The sequence below is a fragment of the Zalophus californianus genome, chromosome 13, assembly GCF_009762305.2.
Source record: "Zalophus californianus isolate mZalCal1 chromosome 13, mZalCal1.pri.v2, whole genome shotgun sequence".
NCBI classification, from domain to species: Eukaryota; Metazoa; Chordata; class Mammalia; order Carnivora; family Otariidae; genus Zalophus; species Zalophus californianus.
In genome coordinates this window covers 21,761,470-21,784,091 of record NC_045607.1, presented here as the reverse complement: position 1 = coordinate 21,784,091, position 22,622 = coordinate 21,761,470, and the positions used below count along the sequence as shown (strand labels likewise).

Below are 22,622 nucleotides of genomic sequence, written 5' to 3'. Positions count from 1 at the left end.
CCCCAGTGGTTATATAAATTTTAGATCATGGTTTTACCTCTGTTCAGCCTCTCGATGAACTTGCTAGTTGAATATTTTCCAAACTATCTATGGCAGAGGATCAGCTCTTTAAAATATTTCCAGTCTGGCATAGACTGATACTTTGGTAGACTACAATAAAAATAAATACTGATCACGTGCTTGGATGGCATGGAAATGTCAGATTGCTGTAACTGTTTCTAAACGCTTTCCCTCCGTTTCTTCTCATCTCAGACCAGTAAAAAAGCAAGTTATGCACTAACCACACCAAGCAGCACTACTGGAAATGGTACCCCATTATTTTCTGGTATTTGGGGGCTGTAGATCAGATATTGATACCATTTTGTTCTTTAAAAAAATCTCTTACTGTTTAAATTTTTTCCGTTGTAGGTAACCTGTTTTCTTTCTATAAAATGTTTTGTGGCCTTATCTGAAACATTAGACGTTCCGCTGTGGCACATCCCAGCCTTTAATTAGTTGAACATGAGCCCATGGCTAACTGCTAATAGTGTATTTCATCAAATCAAAGATGCATTGATGCTGGTGTTTTCTTGATCTTCTAGAAGGTTTCATTGGTTGGTTTTCATGCTACTAATTTAGGACTGCCATCTGGATGCCACCAATTTTTAAGATGCCATCGATTTTAGAGATGTTAAAATGTGGAAGAACGTGTGTCTTAAAATATCTTGTGCATGGTCCCGTGATTGTTCTAACCTCTAATTACTGTTGAGTGCTTGGAGACTTGCTTATGAGAAGGAGGAAAACCTTCAGTGACTTCCTTTAGAAACATCACCCCTCGGGGCGCCTGGGTGGCTCAGTCATTAAGCATCTGCCTTCGGCTCAGGTCATGATCCCAGGGCCCTGGGATCGAGCCCCGCATCAGGCTCCCTGCTCCGTGGGAAGTCTGCTTCTCCCTCTCCCACTCCCCCTGCTTGTGTCCGTCTCTCACTGTGTCTCTGTCAAATAAATAAATAAAATCTTAAAAAAAAAAAAAATAGAAACATCACCACTCTGCTGAAAGGCATCTCTTCTCTTTGTTGTCACACCATGAACATTAACTGGGGCAAATTCTCTCATTAATTGGCATGGCTTCCCTCCTTAGGAGCCCCGTGCTGTAGCACCCTTGGGATGGACCAGCACTGAGAACGCTGGCCAACTTATCTGTGTACTGGTGGCACTGGTTATCTTCCAGTGGCATTAATAGACATTTTTCTTATCATTGAGATTTTTTTTTCTTACTTTCAAATTCCTTCTGTCCCATCCCTGCCATTCTGATTTTATGTATATCAGGAGTTCTGCTAGTTATCCCATTTTCTTGCTTGCTGTCCGGGAGTGTAGTACTTCTTTCAGTCTTGTGTTGTGTGGACTGCTTATTACAGATTTCTATAAATTTCTCAGATTTTTCTGGTTATATTTCTCTTTTTCTGGGGAAGATAGGGATTCCCCCCACTGTTGTTATAGTTCTTGGTCTACAGTGATGGCAGTTTGGGAGGAAGGGTGGTTAATATGTGGGCTAACACTATAATTCATTTCTTCACCATGTATTTATTGAATGCCTCCTCTCTGCTGGGCATGGTTCTCTAAGCACTGAGAGTACAGCCATAAACAACAGTCTTCAGCTCCAGCCTTCACTGGAACATTCATTCTGCTTGGTTCTGGTTTTCTTAAACTGTATGCTTATACATCCCTTCATTTTCAGATAGCTTTTTAAAACTTAGAATTTAGTAATTTCTTGATAGCTTAACACATACTTTATACAGATTTGGCACTAATGTGTTCTGCAGAAATGACGTATACATCATTTGCTTTTTAGCCGATTACACCTCAACAAGAAGGCAACGGACAAACAGCCGTATAGCAAGCTCCCAGGCGTGTCTCTTCTGAAGCCCCTGAAAGGGGTAGATCCTAACCTAATCAACAACTTGGAGACATTCTTCGAATTGGATTATCCCAAAGTAAGTACAGCCTTGTACTCATTAGGAATGGGTGAGAGCTTTTCTTTCTTTCTTTCTTTCTTGTTTTTTTTTTTTTTTTTTGCTTTTCTTTCATGGTAAACCCTTAAAGAGGCATTTTGACTGTAAAAGGTAGAGGTGTTAAAAAAATGCATGATGATGTTGGCCTCATACAATTGATGCTGTAATAGGAGCAGTTACAGGACAGAATTGGGGTAGAGGAAGGGGTGCAGATTCCTTCTGTAACCTTGTAACCACCTGCATGTCCATCTGAATTAGAAATCCCAGAGTAGACCTCCTGGAACTCAGACCCTGTTAAGTCCCTGATAGTTTAAATATAAAAATCTTGTTCCATGAGAGTCGTATGTGAACGACAGGAGGAAAAGGCAGTGAGAGAGAAAAAACAGTGTTTAGTGGTCTGAAATGAGATTCGGGAGAGCTAGAAGTAAATGTAAATTCCCTTGAGAAATCTGGCTTTTGAGCCAAGAATAGGTTACAATTAGCAGTAAGATGGGGCTTCCTCATACCTAATTTCTAATTTCTTTATCTTTCTAGGCTTTAATGCCTAATTGTACTGTTCGTGTCATTTATACAGTCTGTAGATCTGTGAACTCAACATTCTTCTTTGGCGAACTCCCGGTTTTCTTGAGATGACAGTATTCTTTTTATCTCTTCCCTTTAATATTCCACCTATAGTTTCTTAGGAGAACTTACTAAATCAAGAGATTATGTATCTAGCTTTATTGCAGCTTTTTAAATTGCGTCTTTGAAACACCGCTTTTTGAATGTGTCTTTACATTTCTACCTGCTTGATTTTTCAGTTCATTTGAATTTTCCTCCAAGTCCCTATTTACTTGGGTCAGTTCTTACCCTGCCTGTCTCAGTTTGTCCATAGTTTTTGCCACTTGGAGACCCTTCCCCTCCTATTTCTTTAGGACAGTGTATTTCAGGTTGTGAGAAGGAAAATAATACACACACCACATTTCTTAGGGTGACACTCTTATTTCTTTTCTTTCAGCCCGTATTTTTCTCGGTAGCATCAATGAAAGGAATAGAGAAGACACAGATGTAATAGCCTTAATACACCTCTTAAGTATGTGGACACAAGTATAATTGGTTATTTTTTAGTGTTGTTTTTATATTAGTGCTTTTAAAGTTTGGAAGTGGGTATTTGAAGCTAATTTGAAGCAAAACAATTACGTATTTTTCTTCTGTGTGTGTGTGTATATATGCATGCAGTATCTATCCAATAAATTGAATATGTAATTTTTTAGAAATAAGATACATACTTGATGTTTTTAAACTAAAAGTGCCAAAAGTGTCCTTTTGTAATTTAGAAAGAATGATACAAATAAAATTAATTAGAAAAATGGAAGGTTTTCAAACCTCGCATTATGTAAGTAAATGCAAAGAGAATTTTTTAATGAATACTTTCATTGGTTATTATTAAATCTCATTATTAAATATTTTCATTGGTTATTGTTAAGCCAGAATCATGCATTTATCCTTGTGAAACTTGATGTCACATTTTTTATTTTATTTTTTTTTTTTTTAAAGATTTTATTTATTTATTTCAGAGAGAGAGAGAATGAGAGATAGAAAGCACGAGAGGGAAGAGGGTCAGAGGGAGAAGCAGACTCCCTGCTGAGCAGAGAGCCCGATGTGGGACTCGATCCCGGGACTCCAGGATCATGACCTGAGCCGAAGGCAGTCGCTTAACCAACTGAGCCACCCAGGCGCCCCTTGATGTCACATTTTAATTGTTTAATCCTCATCCCACCCTTTCCCCAGTCACCCACCCTGAGAACTTAGTTACGGAACTTTTATGTTGGGTCCTTGAAAGATGATGGAATTGAATTGGTTGCGGAAGTTAGTGTGGGTTTTAATTGTAGAAAGAGTTTCTAAAAATAACCCAGGAACATATGTATCCATTAATCCTGAACATTTGGGATAAATCAATAATTGATTTCTTCTGAATGAATGGAGTTTTTTTATTACAGTTTGAGATTATCTCGAGCTCTAGTTTTTGCTTCTTTTTGCACTTATGTCATTGAGGTATTTAAATTGATTGCAGAGAAAGCTGTTTTGATACTTATTATAAAATGAGGAACCACATATATGAGATTGTTTTTATTCTTTTTTCAGAACTCTACTAGTTATAAAAGTACTGTTTGTTAGCTGTGTAAATAGAAAATATAGAAAGCGGAGGGAAAGTGCTAGGGACCTGCAATCTAAAGGAAACGGACCTCATGGCATTTTATTGGCTTTTTAAAAGACCAAGCCCAGTGGCAAATGTTCCACAAGAAACTGAAGTTAAACCGCTGAAATTCCACAAACCTAAGTATGAACAGACAAGTCGCTTGTGTCACCCAGGAAGCATGTAGTCCTGAAAGGGACATCTGTGTGACTGCCAGGCCCAGCAAACTTTACTATTGGCTTTTTTCCGAGTGTGAACATTGTTTTCCAGAAGTATGTCCAGTTTCATTCTGGACATAGGGTTTTCCTCCTGATTTGATTCCGAACATTATAGACCATTCTGGAAAAAGAACATGTTGAAGTTCAGAAATTTTATTTAATTTTGGACACGTGCAAGATTTATTGGTGGTACTTGTTCTGAATTTCTGGGTTTAAATTTTGGTGAGAATCATTACTATACTAATTGCCCTGAAAGATTTCTGTACTTTACATATCTTGTCAATCCACTTATTTTGGGTTTTGTTTTGTTTTTTTTAAGATTTTTATTTATTTGAGAGAGAGAACGCATGGACGGGGGGTGGGGGACAGAGAGAGAGGAAGTCTTATTAAGCAGACTCTGCACTGAGCTCGAAGCCTGACTTGGGGCCCCATCCTGGGACCCCAAGATTGCAACCTGAGCCAAAACCAAGAATTGGGACACTTAACCATCTGTGTCACTCAGGAACCCCAATCTACTTTTTTTTTTTTTTAAGATTTTATTTATTTGAGAGAGAGAGCGTTGAGCACAAGCAGGGGGGGCAGCAGCAGAGGGATGAAGGAGAAGCAGACTCCCCACTGAGCAAGGAGCCCCACACAGGACTCGATCCCAGGATGCCGGGATCTCAACCAGAGCCAAAGGCAGCCGCCCAACTGACTGAGCCACCCAGGCGCCCCTCCACTTATTTTGATATTTATTCCTTGGGGGAAGAAAAACATAATGAAAAAGCCATACAGTTCATTTTCTGCAATATTGAGCACTCAGCTTGATGTCAGCATAGATGGCGTTTGAGGGAGAGATTTAGCCGCAGAGGGAAGATGCAGCCATCTGTCTCAAATGGCTTGACAGCTTTATGTTAGTAAATTCTGGCCATATGAAGAGTTTTTAAATTAAATGATCAGAGTTATTACCAGAGTGAGGCTGTGGTAATAATGGTGGGTTTTTTGCAAATACAGAATTGGTTTAAAATGTTACAAGTCCGGTGCCATGTTTGGACTCTTTCTTGCTGGTAGTGTAGTTACCCTTAACAGGATCTAAACAAATTAGAGAAGACAGAAAATCGAATCCGTTATCAAAAGACCAAGCACAATATATGTGGTGAATCTGCAAGATAGGAATTTGCCAAGTAAATTTGGAAAACTGTATAGACAATTACTTGAAAATAGAGAAGTACGTAATATTACTTGTCCAGACTTTGAATTCAGAGCTGTGTTCTTATGAAACATTTCCTTCCTGGCATCTTTCTTTCACTCAAAAGTTATCCTAAGGACAAATGCATTAACTTAATAAGTGTATTAATCACTCCATGCCAGAGAATGTTCTAGGCATTTGGGGTTTAAATCGGTTCTATTATAGAAAATTCATATTCTGTGATCCAAATATCATCATAAAATTTTTCTGTAAAAATGTGTAGTTATTTATAGAACAATTCAAGATATTTCTACTTGATATGCAATATGATTAATATCATTAAAACAGTTTTCTCTTTTAAAGGATGTTTTATCTTGTTTGCTATAGTGCAAAGTTTATCAGTGAGGTTTTTCTAATGTTATTTATATACCTAAACCTAATATTATGTATGCATCTGAGTTTATTTGTAAAAATTGAAAAGTAGCATTCATGATTATTGCTGTTTCAGATATTCAGTTCTTAAATATCAAAGGGCTGAATCCCAGTTTGTGGATTTCCTACACCTCTCTTGTTCTCAGCCTTTTTAGTCATTGCACTGTTTGAAAGGGAAAAGGGAAAATTAGCCAGTTTAGCTATTTGTATAGTAACCTTACCAAAGAGTTGTGGAACACTAACCTTCTTATCTAAACTACTCTGGGGTTTATTTCTAGACTTTATGTATTCATAATACACTGATTTATAATGGAATTCACTGTTATAGCCCTTTCAGATTTATAAAGTAAATGTTATCTTGAAATATTTTTAAATAAACTTTATGTTTTTGAAGATACATACTTATGCCCGATCCTTTAGATAATATAAAAATATCCAGGGGCACCTGGGTGGCTCAGTCAGTTAAGCCCCCGTGTCTTGATTTCAGCTCAGGTCATGATCTCAGGGTCGTGAGATTCAGCCCACATTGGGCTCTGCACAGAGTCTGCTTGTCCCTCTCCCTCTGTTCCTGTGCCCACCCCCCCCTGCCAACTCAGGCACTCTCTGTCTAAATAAGTAAACAAACACAGTCTTTAAAAAACATTTCAGAAATTTTTTTTTTTGGTATTAACTAAGAAAGCCTTTAACCAATTTGATAATGTTGTGTTTTGCCAGTTGCAGGGTAGTTGGAGTGACTTAACGATTCTAATACAGAGATTCCTAGCAAATAAAATGTTTGATCAAACTGAAGACACAGGTGATTATCATAGCTGAAAAATGAACTCCTGGTTAAAATCTCATACTGTAGAAAATACTTGAAATGCTTACCTCCTATTTGGTATGAGTTTCATTTTCAATATCAGAAACAAGCAAAAGTTATGTGGTTTTTTTTAAAGATTTTAATTTATTTATTTGAGAGAGAGAATGACATAGAGAGCATAGGAGGGGAGAGGGTCAGAGGGAGAAGCAGACTCCCTGCTGAGCAGGGAGCCCGATGTGGGACTCGATTCCGGGACTCCAGGATCATGACCTGAGCCAAAGGCAGTCGCTTAACCAACTGAGCCACCCAGGCGCCCCAGTTATGTGTTTTTTAATAAGAGTCTGAACATTTTTTAGATAATGTGAATAGAGTTTTATTTGCACCCTGGCTAATCAGGAGGTTTTTGATTTTTGTTTAAAATTAAGTTTAAGAGGTATAATCAAAAATAAAAACTTTAATTTTTTAAGTACTTATTTTAGAGAGTACAAGTGGGAGGAGAGGCAGAGGGAGAGAAAATCTCAAGTGGACTCCCTGCTGAGCAGGGAGCCCCATATGGAACTCCAGCTCTTAGGACCCTGGGAGCATGACCTGAGCCGAAATCAAGAGTTGAACACAACTGACTGAGCCACCCAGGTGCCCCTAAAATAAAAATTTTAAACCTTGCGTTTGAAGAAAGGTAAACTCTGCCTCCTTTGAAATCATTTCTAGAACATATATTTTACAAAGCTTTTTGATTATATTTTATGGAATTATATCACTTATGAATATTCCTTTCACTGTATTCGGTCATGCCTGCAAAACAGCATAAATTATAAAAGCATTCAAGAAACCGTGTGGTGTTTGGAAAAACAAGGAAATCTTTACCGCAAGCCTGGCTGAACAGCTTGCTCTAGTAGGGAAGCCAATTGTTACTTTTACCCTTTGGAAGATCTTAATAATGAAGATCTTTCTGATCTTTCTGATCTTCATTATTAAGGTCAATGCCTTTTGGCTGATTCAGCCAAACATTGTTTTTAGAGTCAGGTTGTGAGGATGACTGATGCTTTATAGGACTTAAGAGTCAGCCCTTTGGGAAAATCAAGGGTATGGGCCAGAGTGGTTCCTTCCCATCCCTGAAGACTGGGTAGTTGTAAAGTTGGTTTTGATACCTCCTGAGTGGCAATTTTGGTCAGTCATCATTAAAGGTAGATAGTTGATAGAATGTATAATAATAATAGGTAGAAAGTATGAGGGAAGTATACATTGTTTACCCCTCTACTTAATTATTGAGAAAACATTTTTTTTTGCACTTAAAAAATCGTATTACCTCCTTCTTTGACCTTAGTCCTGGCCCCTTTTCATACTCAGCCACCAATTTCCATATTGCCAGTTTTTGCTGAGTTTCCCCTTTACCTGGGCTAGTCCCTGTATGTTAGACACTTAAAAAGTTATGTCCTTAGTTCTTTTTATTTTTTAGGACCCACAGATTTGTTATCTTTTTCGTGGACATAATTAACCTCCCTCCTTTGCTTAAAAATGCCAACCCCATTTTAGAAAAAGATTGGTAGGAAATTTGTCGCGGAGTCAGCATGAATCTAGCAGCACTTCTGGGAAAAAAAATTACTACTTAGAATACTTACCCCATAAAATATTGAAGTAGCATCTTTGTATGTGAAAGCAGATACTTTTTAAAAATTTAGTAGTTTACTAAATGGTAACTTAAAGTTTAGCTCAAGATTTTATAAACCTGGTTACATGTCAGAATCACCCCGAGTCGAGTTCTAATTCAGAAGTAAGAGTGGGGCCCAGTATTCTCTTCTCTCTTTTTTTTAAAGATTTTATTTATTTATTTGACAGAGGGAACACAAGCAGGCGGAGTGGGAGAGGGAGAAACAGGCTTCCCGCTGAGCAGGGAACCTGATGTGGGGCTCGATCCCAGGACCCCCGGGATCATGACCTGAGCCGAAGGCAGACGCTTAACGACCGAGCCACCCAGGCGCCCCCAGTAGTCTCTTCTTTAAATACATACCTCAGGGTAACGGACCAAACCAGTCAAGGGCAAAGAGATGACTCCCTAACCTACTGAGCAAAACAGAACCCTGGGTATTTTCATTGTTAAAAGGCTAACCGTGCTTTTCAGGATGATAGGTTTTTAGTCAAATTCTATTTTATTTCAGAAATTACTGTACAGCAAAAATCTAAACTCCCTTTGTCCTTTCCATGCGAAGAGTTTGGGAAAGCCCTTTAAATTGATCATAAGGGGAGTTGATACGTAATTGATAGCACCTTCATGAAATGATAAATTCAGAGACCAAGCTTCTAGAGAACAGAGGGTGTGTTTATTTTGCTTTCTATGTTGCGTTTACACTGCTGGGCACCTTGTGAGTATTTGGTAAAGCTTCGGAGCCATGGAGAAGCTTGAGATCCAGTTTAATTACCAGGTCATGCCTATCTGGGAATGGCCCTCAGCTGTGAGGGCTGCCAGGCCCTTCATTATCTCTTCTGCTTGCAAATAAGCCCCTGTTCGGGGAGAAGCTGATCTCGATTAAAGCAACACTTGATATCATAAGTGTTTGCATCCATTATGAGTACTCTCTTAACTTTTAAACTGTGTGTGTACAATTGCTTGTTTTTCCTAACGCCTTTTTATCAGTCAGCAAATACTAATAATGTGCTTATTTTTGTAAGAGATTAATTTACATAAAATGTGTTCTTTGACTAGTATGAAGTCCTCCTTTGTGTACAAGATCATGATGATCCAGCCATTGATGTATGTAAGAAGCTTCTTGGAAAATATCCAAATGTTGATGCTAGATTGTTTATTGGTAGGTAACAACTTACTTCTGCAATAACCCTTTGCTTTAATAATATTAAGTATGAGCAATCTTTGTATTAAACTAGAGTGAAGTTATTAGCAAGTTTGCTTTATGCATGTTGGAATAGTGATAGGATATGTTTATATCCTTTTGAGAAAACTTAAGTACTAAAAACACAGGTTTTTTTCATATCTGGGATTAACAAAATAACAACAAAAAACCCCTACTCCTCCCCAGTTACCCTGTTTTCTCAATCAGACATGAGAGTCTGTTTTTTTGTTTCTTTAATATTTTCAATCTGGGGGTTTTCTATATTGCTGTAATTGGGAGTGATCGATAGAATTTACTTTTATGATATTGCAAAAAGAATATATATATTTTTAAAAAAATGTTTTTTGAAAGCCTATAGGCTTATTCTGAAGACTTGTAGAGAGAGATTTGCCATTAAACATTGATTCATACTACTGATGCATTTAAGAATTAAAAAACTGAAAATAATACGTTTTCAAAGAAACTAATTCTCTTTGAGAATGAACAATTTCTTTCTAAATATGTTATGAATAATAAGGAATGTAAAGCATAACGATAAAGTATGTTTGTTTAAATTATTATGTATAAAAGTACTTTTCACTTCTCCCTACCCTATATCTGTATGATAGAAAATATTTTCAATATTGCATGAATCTTTTTCACTGTTGCACCTTTATATTTTTAGGTGGCAAAAAAGTTGGCATTAATCCTAAAATTAATAATTTAATGCCAGGATATGAAGTTGCAAAGTATGATCTGATATGGATTTGTGATAGTGGAATAAGAGGTGAGCTGCTTTTTATTTATTTCACACAACTGTCCATTTGATGGTAAAATGCCAAAAGCAGTCTGAAAATATATTTATCAATCCTTTTTATTTGCCTAACAAAGTAATTTATTTCATCTTATTTCATGGTAAAATGTCAAGTTATACTTACCAAGATTTGGAATTTTGTAATGCTAACCTAGAATGTTACATGTATAAAAATATTTTTGCTTTAAAAGAGAAAATTCCAGCTATTAAGAAAAAGTCGTCGTCCATTTTATAGCCTCTTCTACAAGATTTTTCATAGTTGTAAATTTTCCCTTGTTTATGTAACCCTTATCTTTTACTGTAGTCTGTGGCACTAATAACATACTATCTCACACAAAATATAGTTCACAAAAATTAATAGGTGAATCTATTACCAAAATACATACATGGCTTATTTTAGTAGGAAGGCATTTATATACTGAAATTATAATTTGCAGTTTTGCATTTTCAGATATTTATATCTAATTACCACAAGTTTCTCGACCTTGGCATTTTGGGCTGGATAGCTCTTTGTTGCCAAGGCCGCCCCGTGGGATGATCAGCGAGTATCCCGGTCCTCTACACACTGAATGCCAGTAACACCTCTTGGTTGTGACAACCAAAAACTGTCTCTAGACATTGCAAAATGTCCCCTGCAGGGCAGCAGTTGAGAACCACTGTATTTAAGGTCCAAGTACACTTCATAGAGTAGATTTCGTTCATAAGACTTGAAGGAAATAAAAATAAAGTCATGTAAAAAGATAGGAGATGTTTGCTATTTGAAGAGGGGATAATGATTTAAATTTTTTTATTAGCTTAAAATGCAGATTTGAAACTAATAGAAGTGTGGCATGCCTAATTAGAATCATTACAGATTTCTCAGTTCGTGGTCAGAGATTATGTTCATTCTTCGTGTTTGCTATGTTCAGTTGTTTTTCTCTCATATATTTGTTACGTTTTCATAACATGTACACATCTCTGTCAAGTATCATCCCATTCAGTTCACATTAGCGGTTTTAGGAGATAGGATACCCTGTAAGAAAGCGGAGGCTCATTTCCTATGGTTAGAGAATGCGGGAACCAACATAAGGACCGAGGTCCTTTAGAGCTCTGCTCCTGTACCTTTTCTGTTAGAACACATTGTCTCTAGTTCAGTTTGGAGGTTCTGAAACAGGGAGAGTAACATTTTCAAGGTACATCCTGTCTCTGGTACACGTTAGGTATATATTAGCCTGAAAATGTATCATGTAAATTAGCTTATCATGTATTATGTCTTTTTTGAGATGTGTATTCTACTTAGAAAAGTGATTGAGAATGATTCTGTTAGATCCAAATATAAAAAAAAGGATAATAGCTCACAAAATACGTTTCACATTAGTGGACACTTTACTAAAAATAATTTTTTTTCTCTCTCTCCCTTGCCACCTTTTTGTTTTTTTTTTATTGTAGTAATTCCAGACACACTCACTGACATGGTTAACCAAATGACAGAGAAAGTAGGCCTGGTTCATGGTCTGCCTTATGTAGCAGACAGACAGGGCTTTGCCGCCACATTAGAACAGGTAAGTATGGTGGTCATATGTAATATTCCTATTGTCACATCCCTCATCTACCAGAAACCTGAGACTAGTTTAAGTCTGAGAGTTGGGGTGAGCTAGCTACCCACAGTTAACTGTGATTAAGTCTATTTTAACCTGCTAGGTACTGACATCCTCAAGATGAGAATAGTTGTTTTATTAGTGAAGACATTTTTGGGCCCCTGGAATCACTCACAGCTGAACTTAACTGCCCTCTGGCAGAGAAGGAATGTGCACAGGAAACCTCTTGTGGTCTCATCACCAGCTGAACAGAGTGTATTCTTTCTCCTTATGGCTCTTGTTCTCAGTTCTAGAGTTAGGTTCTAGACTACTGATTTACATAAAAGCACATGGCATATAATTCCTTCAGAGATCCAGTCTGAAAAGAACCTTTTTTAAATATCACAGAACATTTTAGTTTTTAAAGATTTTATTTGTCAGAGAGAGAGAGAGAGTGCACAAGCAGGGGGATTGGCAGGCAGAGGAAGAAACAGGCTGCCCGCTGAGCAGGGAGCCTGATGTGGGACTCGATCCCAGGACGCTGGGATCATGACCTGAGCCGAAGGCAGATGCTCAACCAAGTGAGCCACCCAGGCATCCCCCGGGTATTTTAAATATACAAAAAAGGGAAAATTATTCATACAAATCATTATAAAATCCATTTGATGTCCTACTTTTTTTAAAGATTTTTTTTTTTTAAATTTGAGAGGAGAGAGAGAGCGTTCTGGAGCTTGGCGGGGGGGCGGAGCGCAGAGGGAGAGAAAGAGGGAGAAGCAGACTCCCTGCTGAGCAGGAAAGCCTGACAGGGGGGAAACCCTTGATCCCAGGACCCCGAGGTCATGATCTGAACCAAAGACAGGCGCTTAACCGACTGAGCCATCCAGGCACCCCTGTTTGATTTCCTTTAGAAACAGATTTCTAAAAGTTAACCTGAGAAACTTATTTTGGGTTTTCCTTTTTTTTTTTTTTTCTTTTCTCTTCACCCTATAACAGAAATGTGAACTATAAATTTTGGAAAAATGAAAGAAGCAAAAAATAAAAAACCCATAACCCTACCTATTAGAGGAAGTTTCTGTTTTTTTCTATGTGCTTTTTAAAAATAAGTTGACTTTTGTCACTTCATTAGCTTTTCTCCATATCATTAATAACTTTTTAGAAAAGTGATTTTTATTGGCTGTGTCACAGTCTATCATGTATGTTCTGTACCTGATTTAACCATTCCTGTGCTGTACACATTTGGGAAGAAAAACTTGCCTTAATGTCATCAGGGAAGGACATACGGGTGTAGCCTTTTAAATATCAACTTGCTTTTAAGCATATCTGCACTTAGATTATTTTGTATTTCGGTCTTGTGATTACCGCAGATCTAAGGGGGTAAAGGTACATTGTGAGTGGAATTTAACCTTTGGCAATTTGAGCCATGAGCTCTTAATATTGCCTATGAATATATTTGTCCTATTGCAAGAAATTGTTAAAATCTTTAAATACTAGAGTTTTTGTTTATTAAGAGAAACTCTGAGCTGCTACTTTAAAATAAAATACTTTTTATTCTGATATGCCACATTGTATTTTTGTTTTAGAAATACCCAAGTTGATGTATATGGCAGTGGTAAACACCTCCTAGATCACGGTCAGTCCCTCAGGTTAAATTTAATCCTTAAAGGCCCCTTTTGCCATACTTAGAGTGAATGGAAAAGGAGGGATTGTTCCAGTCTGTAAAGAAATCCTGGGAGCCGTTGACATAGTCCCTATTTCCACCTCATTCTTAAAGCCCCACATAATAACTGCTTAAGGAATTAAGATGTGTGCTTCTGGTCTTACATATTTGGTTCAGTTCAGTCCCACAAACACCAAAGCTTCCCTGCAGTCTGGACATAGGGTAGGTAGCAAGAATCATCTTCTTCATCACCCCTGATAATTCTCTTGTTCCACGCTGTGTGCATAACTCCTGCCATTGAGAAAAATCACCGTTCTCCTCTCAAGCTAACTGAGAAAGGCAGCATATCTCAGATGTAAATAATAATGTTTTATGTCTAATAATTAGGGTGATGACCATTTTATTCTACCACTAATTTAGCAACTTCCATAGCTCATGACTTCAAAGCGTATCTAGGGAAAGGGGGAGTAAAATGGGAGACAGAATTTTAGTATCTACCCTGTTTATGAAAAATACATTGAAAAATAACCTTGGGGAAATTGGGAAAAAGCTCAGTGACAGGGGCAGGAAGCAGCTAGCTATGAAAGGGATTAAAATAGGATTGTCCTGTAGGTTGATATACCTATAGGTGGTGTTTGTATGTATGTATGCATGTGTGAGTACACATATTCACGTACATACACTTGTATATGTAGGTGTGGGTATGTGTCATTACACGAACATTTAATAGTAGGCTATATAAAATATTTGTTAATATTTGACATGTCAGTGAGTGATATTTTTACCTGACTTATTTTATATCCCAGTTATGTTTTATTTGGATAAATCTTTGAATCTTGCAGCTTTATGGAACAAAATATTTATCTGAGAGTAGAATACACTTTGTTTTCCTAGAAGTATAATTTTCTTTGTAATAGTGGTAACAAGAATAGTCAATCTAGGGGGTGTGTGGGGATGGGTTAGCCTGGTGATGGGTATTAAAGAGGGCACGTTCTACGTGGAGCACTGGGTGTTATGCACAAACAATGAATCATGGAACACTACATCAAAAACTAATGATATATGGTGATTAACATAACAATAAAAAATTTTTTAAAAAAGTTCACCTAAGATCATATGTTATAGTTTTAAAGAAAATCATAATTCCAACACTGGTTCTACTGTTTATAAACAGGATTGCTTTCCAGCAAACTAAAGAACAATTTCCAAAACAAGAAAATAAACAGAAAACAAAGCTGGGGAAAAAAAAAAAGAATAGTCAATCTAGGGACACCTGGGTGGCACAGTTGGTTGAGCGTCTGACTCTTGGTTTCGGCTCAGGTCGTGATCTCATGGTCGTGGGATTGAGCCGCACATTGGGCTCCTCGCTCAGTGCAAAGTCCGCTTGAGAGTCTCTCTCCCTCTGCCCCTGCCCCCTGCTCACGTGCTCTCTCTCTCTTTCTCTCTCTCTAAAATAAATTAAGTCTTGAAAAAAAATAGTCAATCAAATAAGAAATTACTGATTGCCTGCTACATGTAAACATTATTTTGTAGTAACTTTTATTCAGGTAATTAAGAATAATAAGATAGTCATACTTAAAGGAAGTTCATTAGGGAAAAAAATGTTTATAAATACCATACTTTTAACATAACATTCTAATTATACATAAACGTTCTTGCTTTTGTTTTGGCAGGTATATTTTGGAACTTCTCATCCAAGGTCATATATCTCTGCCAATGTAACTGGTTTCAAATGTGTGACGGGAATGTCTTGTTTAATGAGAAAGGATGTGTTAGATCAAGCAGGAGGGCTGATAGCTTTTGCTCAATACATTGCTGAAGATTACTTTATGGCCAAAGCCATAGCTGACCGGTAAGCAAACTAAATTACATCAGGCTATAGTATTTTTAGTACCTGACTTCTGTTGGTTTATTGTATTTTTTAAACCCATGGGTTTGGGGCTATTTTATTTTATTTCTTGCTAGTGAGTACAGAATAGGTTAATATTTTACAAAGTAATTCCTATTATTCATAGATATGTTATGAAAGAAATAAGTGAAGAAAATAAATGTCCTGATTCTTTTACATTCTTTAATGTGGTTTGACATTAAAAGGAAGCTTCTCTGTGATTATAAATTTACATTATTATAGATGTAAATTTCTATGTGTTTTAGAAGAATTAAAAATATTAGTGCAGTCATAAGCCAGCAGGTGAAAATTTAAAGAATATGATTTCGCATTTTGGAATTTCTCTGTAGATTATTTGGTGCTTTGCTATGAAGCCACCTAACGATTCACAGAATGACTTAATAACATTTCTCTGTCACAAAATACTTGTTTGCTTTTAAAGGGGTTTTCATTGCCTTGTGTGATAATTTACTAAAGATTTTAAAAATTGAGGGATGCTTTTAAAATTCTTTCATGATGTTATTCATGTGGCTCATAGTTTCATAGTGTTTCCCATGAGATACATAATGCTACTTTTTGTTTGCATTTCTTGTTGAATATCTACAACATGTGGATATCCCCTCCCCCATTTGAGCTAGTGGTTTTTTGGTTTTGGTTTTGTTGAGTAAGTGATCAGGGACTAAACTATGAAATACAGAACCCACTCCACTTAGTACTTTCAGAATGTCTGTATTTTTTCAACTGTAAACGGAGGGGTTGTAGTTCCTTAGGCTGTACATGGTACTGTCATGGGCCTGTGTAATTGCTAAAACATCCATAAGTATGATACACCCCAAGTAGGGTGCTAATCCTGAGAACTAGGCTCCCCCTGAACACCAATGGTTGCTTCCTCTTTATAGTGATGAGTAAATGCATAGTCAATCATGCCTGCATGTGTTCATCATCATCTTAGTACATTTTATAATTGTCTTAATTTTCAGAGGCTGGAGGTTTGCGATGTCCACTCAGGTTGCAATGCAAAACTCTGGCTCTTACTCAATTTCCCAGTTTCAGTCCAGAATGATCAGGTAAATCAGCTGTTTTTTTTCTTTTTATACTTGGTTAAAAGAAAAAGGGTGGGGGGAATAATTTTTACATGATCTAACTTGGTATTTAAAATATCTAAAAGTCAAATTTTGCTTAGTTTCAGAAAAGAGAGTTTAACATCATTATTAAAATAAACTTATTGTCTAAATATATTTTCTTTGCTGTATAACCCTGAAAGCATTCAATAAAGAGATGTTGAGGTGGGTGGGGGGTGGGCTAACTGGGTGACATTAAGGAGGGACTAATAAGCACTGGGTGTTATATGTAACTGATGAATCACTAAATTCTACTTCTGAAACCAGTAATACAGTATATGTTAACTAAGTTGAATTTAAATAAAAAATTAAAAAAAAAGAGGGACGCCTGGGTGGCTTAGTCGGTTAAGCGTCTGCCTTCGGCTCAAGTTGTGATTCCAGGGTCCTGGGATGGAGCCCCACGTTGGGTTCCTTGCTCCGCGGGAAGCCTGCTTCTCCTCCTCTTCCCCTGCTTATGTTCCTTCTCTTGCTTTGTCTCTTTCTGTCAAATAAATAAAATCTTAAAAAAAAAAAAATTAAAAAGATGTTGAGAATTTGATTTCTTTAATATGCTGATCTATATTTTGACTTTTATAATCCATACAAATGAATTTATAGGCTTTTTTATATACTAAATAAAAATAGAAAAGAAATTCATTAAATACTCTTTAAAGAGGAGGGCCTTTATATTACAGGGTAAAGAGCTGATCATATGGGGGAAAATTGATTAGTCTTGTAACCAAGCTGTTGTTTAGAGAAAGTCTTTTTTTTTTTTTTTAAGGTGGACCAAATTGCGAATTAACATGCTTCCTGCTACAATAATTTGTGAGCCAATTTCAGAGTGCTTTGTTGCCAGTTTAATTATCGGATGGGCAGCCCACCATGTATTCAGATGGGATATTATGGTATTTTTCATGTGTCATTGCCTGGCCTGGTTTATATTTGACTACATTCAACTCAGGGGTGTCCAGGTATGTGGATAGGCACGAAAACGTTGGCAGTCATTTGGTAGAACTAAAACTATTTTAATTTAGAAAAGGTTGAAGAAATCTATCTGAGCCATTCTTTAGCTTCCCATTGAAGGTTAATATCAGGTTTAAACATTACTTTCCTTGGTAGAATGCAGATGCAAAACTCAACTTGATTTTCAACTTTCAGTTGGTAGTTATACTATGACTTTTATTAAGGCTCCCCAAAAAATAATGTAATAAAATGATTTTTATTAAGGCTCCCCCAAAAATCAAGTATTCAAACTAAAATAGGTCAGGATAGCCATGATTTTAATGGTTTTTCTACTCATCATTAACACTTTTTAACAGATATAGTATGGCAGTTAAATCATACAAAGAAGCAGGCTTGATTTTTATGTGGTGTATTTAAAAGAGTGAAATTGAAGAATTTCATTTTTTTAACTGTCTAGTTCAACAGTCGGTCAGTCAGTTTTGTTTTGTTTTTTTTAAATCCTCAGGGTGGCACACTGTGTTTCTCAAAACTTGATTATGCAGTAGCCTGGTTCATCCGTGAATCGATGACAATATACATTTTTTTGTCGGCATTATGGGACCCTACCATAAGCTGGAGAACTGGTCGCTACAGATTGCGCTGTGGAGGCACAGCGGAGGAAATTCTAGATGTATGACAACAGCTTTGTGACTGTACCTAAAGGAAAAAAAGAGAAGTATTATAAATTATGTTTATATAAATGCTTTTAAAGATCTACCTTCAGTAGTTTTATCACATGTATGTTTGATATCTGTTCTTTAATTTATTTTGCATGGCACTTGCATCTGTGAAGAAAAAAAAAACACATCTGTAGTCTTGGCCAAATGGTACACTTTATTTTGTGGAAGTAGTGAATCAAGAGAATTGGTTCTAGGAACCTGGGTTTGGTTTTTGTTGTTGTTTGTTTATTTTTTAAAAATAAATGAATATATATATATATATGAAAATGCTCTGCAACAAACACTATGACAGTATCCTTCAGTAGAGAAAGTTTCTTATTTGTGAGTACCACTCTTTTAGAACATTCATGGGTTGGCAGCAGCTTTGTTTTGGGGTTTAGGAAAGGCTAGAAAGTAATCCCTTTACATGTCTAAAGTGAAAGGTATGTGGTGAACAGCCCACAGTGAGGTACTAACTAAGAAACTTTTTCATGCTCTATGCCTACCTCTTGTAGTTGTTGCAGAGCAAATATAAATTGTAATAAGGTAGCTAGGCCTTGCAAAAACAAATGGGAAAACTTTAAAAATAATAATAAAAGAGCTGGAGTCTAGTATTTATATGAATCTGTGAGAGATTTTTTTTGGTCTCACTGCAATGAACCAAAAGTGGTTGAGTTGGGTTTTTAATTGTAGCCATGTATTGAAGGCATCCTTTTGACCAACTCTTGTTGGTTCTGTCTTGAACCATTGTTAATCACTGTGCTGGTAAACCTTTCCTTCCCTGCTCCTTACCCGACCGCACCCCATCTTTCCTGAACTTTTTTTCGGGGGGGGGGGTGGTTTGTTTTAGTGTGAGTGGATGTTTTGATAGTTGTGAGGAAAAATGCATTTCAGACACATTTCACACATGAGCTATTTTCTTACACAGTATGTCTTATTGTTAAAAAGAATGTAATTTCATGATACAGGTATTTAATATCTTTTTTAAGTAAGTAAATATTCTAGCCATCAAATAAATTGCAGTAGAGTATTAAGTGGGGACAAGATGAGTTTTCCTCTTAAAATTAATCAGTATCAAACTAAGTCTACTGTGTATGTGTTTTTTTTTTTTAACTCTTACAGTTAGTCTAGTCTTATTTAAATTGGATTTTTGTATTCCAGTTTGTATGACAGAATGGACTAGATCGGCGCTAGTTGTAAATGCATGCTGTCTTTCACTCTTCGCTCCTCATCCTGCCGCTAAACTTGCTTGTCAGGTTGTGCTTAACTTGTGGTGAACTGGACTCGTTTTTGTTTAAAAAAAAAATAGGCAAAAATGTAAGGGACAGTGCATAAGCCTTTTTTTTTTCTGTAGTGGAATTTTTGCTTTTTCTTCAGGATTGGATGGCATGTTGTCCACATGAACGCCTGCTGCAGGGCTGATGCCGGCAATATGGCAGCTTTAAGTTCTAAGTTACTACAGTTTCTGTGTCAAAGCATAACGTGTAGCATATCAGCAATAATTACATACTTACAGAAAATGGACACATTTTCACTACACTGAGCCAATTCATTTAATTGTCTGATGACTAACATACCTGGTTTCAATTGTAATGTATCTATTAATGTGCATATACTATGTATACACATTATGTATAAGCTTTTCTCCGGGCCAAACTGCTTCATTAAAAAAAAAAAATTTTTTTTTTTTTTTTTTGCGCCTTATGACGAATTTGTTTGGAGGGCATTTTTTTCATGAACAAAGGCTTTGATGCATATTCCTTTCTATGTGAAATGGGTAGTATTGTTCCCTGAGGAAAGTTGCACAGTGAAAACCAGTCTAGTTGTGACCCACTTTGTGTTTTTTTTTTTAAATCTCTATTACACAAGTTGAATTTTACTGAATTTGTAATTTGTTGGTTTGTTTAATGAAGTTTGGTTGATGCCATCTTTTGCACTGCTGAAGTGAAATCTTGCTTATTAGTTAGCTTTTTGCTAATCTCAGTATGGGCAATGTAACAACAAATCCAAATGGCTGGACAGACTTCTTGTGTTTTGTAAATATAAAAAATGACTGTTCTGTGTGTGTGTTTTCTGTGGTAAAGTGAAGCTTCAAGTGAAGCTTCACTTAGAGTGATTCTTTGTTTAGCAAGTTTAGAGTGGTGATAATATGGTAAGAAATAATTTAATGTTGAAGGAAGCATCACAACAGAACTGTAGGAGTCCAAATTAAAAACAAAATACCAACAAGTGTCTAGAATATACCACGTTTTATTATTTAAAATCATTGTATTAAGTTTTTTGTTCAAAATAAAAATTTGAATACAATCAAAACATTAACAATAATGTATTTTTGTTTACTGTCTTTCCTTTTTTTATTTTATATTTTTATAAATAACATGTTCCACCATTCATAATCAGAATTACTGGGAGAATTCTGTCAAGTGTTAATTTTGAAATCTTCCTTTTTACCTGCACTACAGTCAGGCTTAGATGGCTTCACATTGGGCTTTTCTACGTTGGTTGCATGTTAGAACCACCCAGAGAACTTTAAAAAAAAAAAAATACAGATGCCTCGGCCTTGCCCACAGAGATTCTGGTTCAGTAACTCTGGGGTGAGGCCTGAGCTCTGCTTGTTCTGAGCAGGCAGACCTGAGAAGCTTTGGCCCTTTTTGGCCCCTTTGGCCCCTGCCTCCCGCCTTGGCTCACAGCCTGACTCAGCCTCTTAGATGGTACCACTCCAGTGGCTGGGAAAGGAAAGAAATGGCTCCACTGGCTGGAGACCCAGATGGGAGAGTGCTAAGCCTGACCCCCGCCCCGCCCCCCACTGTCCAGGGCCAGGCTCCTCCCAAGCTGGAGGCATTTCCAGGCCTGTGAAGGCAGAATACTTTTAACTGGAGAGCAGATCCCAGGGGAGGAAGAGTCTGGAAAGAATTTGAAATGATGAAAATGTTTTGCGGTAAAACAGCAGTGATGGTTGCACAACCTTGTGAATATACAAAAAACCCTGAATTGTATACTTTAAAAGGCAAATTTTATGGTCTGTTACTTATATCTGAATTTTTTTAAATAAATAAAGGAAATCGTGAAACCACCATTATGTATTATTTCCTTCCAGTCTTCTGACACCTGTTGCTGCCGAAATGGTTCGAGAAAGCACGCAAAACTCCTCGTTGTTTGGTATCCTTGCTCAAACACAGAATGGCCAGTTTCAGAATCTTTCTAAAATTGACAGATGAAAATATTGTACCTCATTGTTTAAACAAGGAGTTTTTTTTTTTTTTTTTTTTTTTTTAAAGTAGGCTCCACGCCCAGCACAGAGCCCAGTGCAGGGCTTGAACTCAGAACCCTGAGATCAAGAGTTGGATACTCAACCCACTGAGCCACCCAGGTGCCCCTCAACATATGGATTTTTTTTAAATGACTGGCAAAATTGAGTATTTTTGTATGTATGATTTATAACCACTGGAATTTCTGATCTTATTTAAGGGAGGGTCTTACTGCTTCCTTATTCCTGTCTTGTCTCTTAACCATAATAAACAATTTACATCACCAGATAGAAGTTCATTTCTGAACTTTATTTGCTAGTATTTAATGAAATATTTTCTAGGCTTTAGGAGGTTATGCTAACTGCAAAGTCAGTTGGGTTTTTTCCCCCCCTGTGCTCCAGGAATGATTTATTTTAGCCAGGAATGATCTGTTCTTGAAAGTTTGGAAGCATTTATCCATAAAACTATATGGGCCTGGCACTTCACTAACCTTTTGTAGTTTATTTCATTGGTACGAATCAGTTCACATTTTCTGTCTTTTGAAGTCCATTTTGGTTATTTGCACCATAGAGATGCACACAGCATTTCCATAATTCTCTTCGGGCTCCTGCTAGCCGCGTGTGCTGTCTGGCAGGAGGTTTGCAGCTCCTGTGTGGATTGAACTTGCATCTCAGGTCTGAGAGCAGAGTTGCAGGCAAGGCCATCCCTCCCCAGGCCACCACTATCCTTTAAGAAAACCTGGCCCCCATTACTCCTAGTCTTAAAACATTTGAATGGCTTGATGTTACCTTCAGGATAAAGCCCAAGACTTACTCATGGCAGAAAGGCCATTTTAGGTGACATCCTTGCTGACACTTCCCCTCTTGCCGTTTTGCCCAATCCACTCACATTGAACACTTTACTGTAAGCTTCCTGCCGTTTCCCTGACATCTGCTCTTTCCTGCTCTGTGCCTCGGTGCCTGTTACTTCCTCCAACTCCATTCCTCCAGCCTCCACATTGCCCTTGGGACTCCACTCAGGTGCCAGTTCCTCTGTGACTTACCTGCATGGGTTATGGACCCTGTGTCTGCCTCCACAGCCTCACCCTGC

The 22,622-nt window shown here is 37.1% G+C and overlaps 1 protein-coding gene across 1 annotated transcript in view; it reads left to right on the top strand.

The window, feature by feature from the left end:
• Positions 1–20,607, top strand: part of UGCG (UDP-glucose ceramide glucosyltransferase) — a 38,611-nt gene extending 18,004 nt beyond the window's left edge. The window contains exons 2-9 of the mRNA XM_027615165.2: positions 1,832–1,973; positions 9,486–9,588; positions 10,295–10,396; positions 11,852–11,964; positions 15,310–15,488; positions 16,505–16,591; positions 17,406–17,595; positions 18,093–20,607. Coding sequence (XP_027470966.1) covers positions 1,832–1,973; positions 9,486–9,588; positions 10,295–10,396; positions 11,852–11,964; positions 15,310–15,488; positions 16,505–16,591; positions 17,406–17,595; positions 18,093–18,263 — 1,087 coding nt within the window. The 3' untranslated portion in view covers positions 18,264–20,607. The remainder of the gene's footprint in view (positions 1–1,831; positions 1,974–9,485; positions 9,589–10,294; positions 10,397–11,851; positions 11,965–15,309; positions 15,489–16,504; positions 16,592–17,405; positions 17,596–18,092) is intronic.
• The last annotated feature ends 2,015 nt before the right edge of the window (positions 20,608–22,622 follow it).